The sequence below is a fragment of the Helobdella robusta genome (genome assembly GCF_000326865.2).
Source record: "Helobdella robusta unplaced genomic scaffold HELROscaffold_26, whole genome shotgun sequence".
Classification (NCBI taxonomy): Eukaryota; Metazoa; Annelida; class Clitellata; order Rhynchobdellida; family Glossiphoniidae; genus Helobdella; species Helobdella robusta.
The window spans coordinates 142409-144645 of record NW_008704349.1 but is presented as its reverse complement, the minus strand read 5'-3'; the positions used below and the strand labels follow the sequence as shown (position 1 = coordinate 144645).

Below are 2237 nucleotides of genomic sequence, written 5' to 3'. Positions count from 1 at the left end.
CATCATCATCATTACCATCATTTCCTGAAAATCATTATCATCACCATCGTCTTGAAGATTTCATCGGTCAGTGCCCTCTTCCTATTGGTCAGGAAGGCTTTCGAGAAGTTTCCTCCGCAGATGGAAAGTGTTTTGAAGATGAGAGAAGGTGATGATGATGATGATGATGGCGAAGGTGATGATGATGATGGTAACAGCGGAGATGGTAATGATAGCGTTAATGATGATGATGATGACGATGATGATGATGACGACCGTGGTGTTGCCATTGTTGTTGGAATCATGTTTAGCGCGTGAGTCGAAATGATTGAAGACCTCAACGACGACGAAGATGATGATGATGATGATGATATTGCGAAGGGTTGCGACGGTGATGATGATGATGATGATGACGATGATGGTAATAGTAATGATGCCGATGGTAGTGATGATGACGATGACGTTGCAGATTGCGACACAATGGTTAAAAATTTCCTCATGCAGATTACAGTAGTAGTAGTAGTAGTAGTAGTAGTAGTAGCAGCAGCAGCAGCAGCAGTAGTAGTAGGAGTAGTAGTATTAGTTGTTGTTGTTGTCATGGTTGTTGTTGTTGTTGTTGTCGTAGTTGTTGTTGATGATGACATCATCAACAATGCAATAGATGATGATGATGATTGAAAAGGAGTAGATGATGATGATGATGATGAAGACGACGACGACAAAGATGATGATAGTAAAAGTGCGAAGGGTGATGATGACGACGATGATGATGACAATAGAGGTGATGAGGAGGACGATGATGATGAGTTAGATCTCGATACGTTCAAGTTCGCCAGCCAGTTTAAACTTGTTAATGTATCGTCCAACTCGTTGCCGTTATTATTATTATTATTGTTGTTGTTGTAGTTGTTGTTGTTGTTGTTGTTTAAAATATGTTGGCTGTCATTGATTTTTACGTTGATGTTGTCAATTACATTAAAGTCGTTGATGTTGTTGTCATCGGTGCAGTTGTTGCTGTTGATGTTGTTGCTGTTGATTTTTGTTAAATCGAAAAAATTATCAGGTTTAATATTTGTACTGCCACGTTCGACGTTATTATTGTTGCTACTTGAATTACTACTACTACTGTCGTTGTTGTTGATGTTGTTGTTGTTGATGTTGTTGTTGTTGATGTTGTTGTTGTTGCAGCTGTTGTTGTCGTTGTTGTTGTTGTTAGCAACGTCACTGATGACGTCACTGATGTTGATCAGAATTTCCAACAAATTGCAACAGCCTTCATTCTCGGGGCCACCTTCTTTTTTTGCGCTTCGGTCCATAACAACAACATTATTATTATTATTATTATTATTATTATTATTATTATTATAATTATTATTATTCATTATTATTATTCTTTATTATTATTATTTATTATTATTATTTATTATCAACAGTTAAATAGTTATTGACAAGCGGGTTGGGTCGAGCAAGTGCGTTCGTCAAAACTCTGCTACATACAGTTTATTTATTTGAAAATATTTAATTTAATAATAACATTAATATAAGTAAAAATATTATAACTCTAATAATTATAAACAATAATTGCGATAGCATCTATATTAAGTAACGTTTATAATAAATAATTTTATATTTTTGCAAATGTTTGCTTTATATTTTGACAAACTTCAAATACATATAAGAAAGTATTTGTATGTATGTATGTAGGTATGTATGTATGTATGTATGTATGTATGTATGTATGTATGTATGTATGTATGTATACCGGAATATTTGAAAACGGCTTTTGAGGAATTGAGCATTGTGAGCTTGTTCAGGCATGTACCATCAGGCCCGATTAGTGTATCAAATTTGGATGTTTGTTTGCATGTTTGTCTGTATGTTTGTTTGTGTAGGTGTGCATGTATGTTGGTTTGTGTGTGTTATTATGTATGTATGTATGTATGTATGTATGTATGTATGTATGTATGTATGTATGTATGTATGTATGTATGTATGTATGTATGTATGTATGTATGTATGTATGTATGTATGTATGTATGTATGTATGTATGTATGTATGTATGTATGTATGTATGTATGTATGTATGTATGTATGTATGTATGTATGTATGTATGTATGTATGTATGTATGTATGTATGTATGTATGTATGTATGTATGTATGTATGTATGTATGTATGTATGTATGTATGTATGCATGTATGCATGTATGTATGTATGTATGTATGTATGTATGTATGTATGTATGTATGTATGCAT

At 33.3% G+C, this 2237-nt stretch overlaps 1 protein-coding gene across 1 annotated transcript in view; it reads right to left on the bottom strand.

The window, feature by feature from the left end:
• HELRODRAFT_173225 (hypothetical protein) overlaps window positions 1-1295 on the bottom strand; it is a gene marked incomplete at both ends in the record, with an annotated part of 3951 nt that extends 2656 nt beyond the window's left edge. The window contains one exon of the mRNA XM_009019835.1: window positions 827-1295. Coding sequence (XP_009018083.1) covers window positions 827-1295 — 469 coding nt within the window. The remainder of the gene's footprint in view (window positions 1-826) is intronic.
• Window positions 1296-2237: the final 942 nt, after the last annotated feature.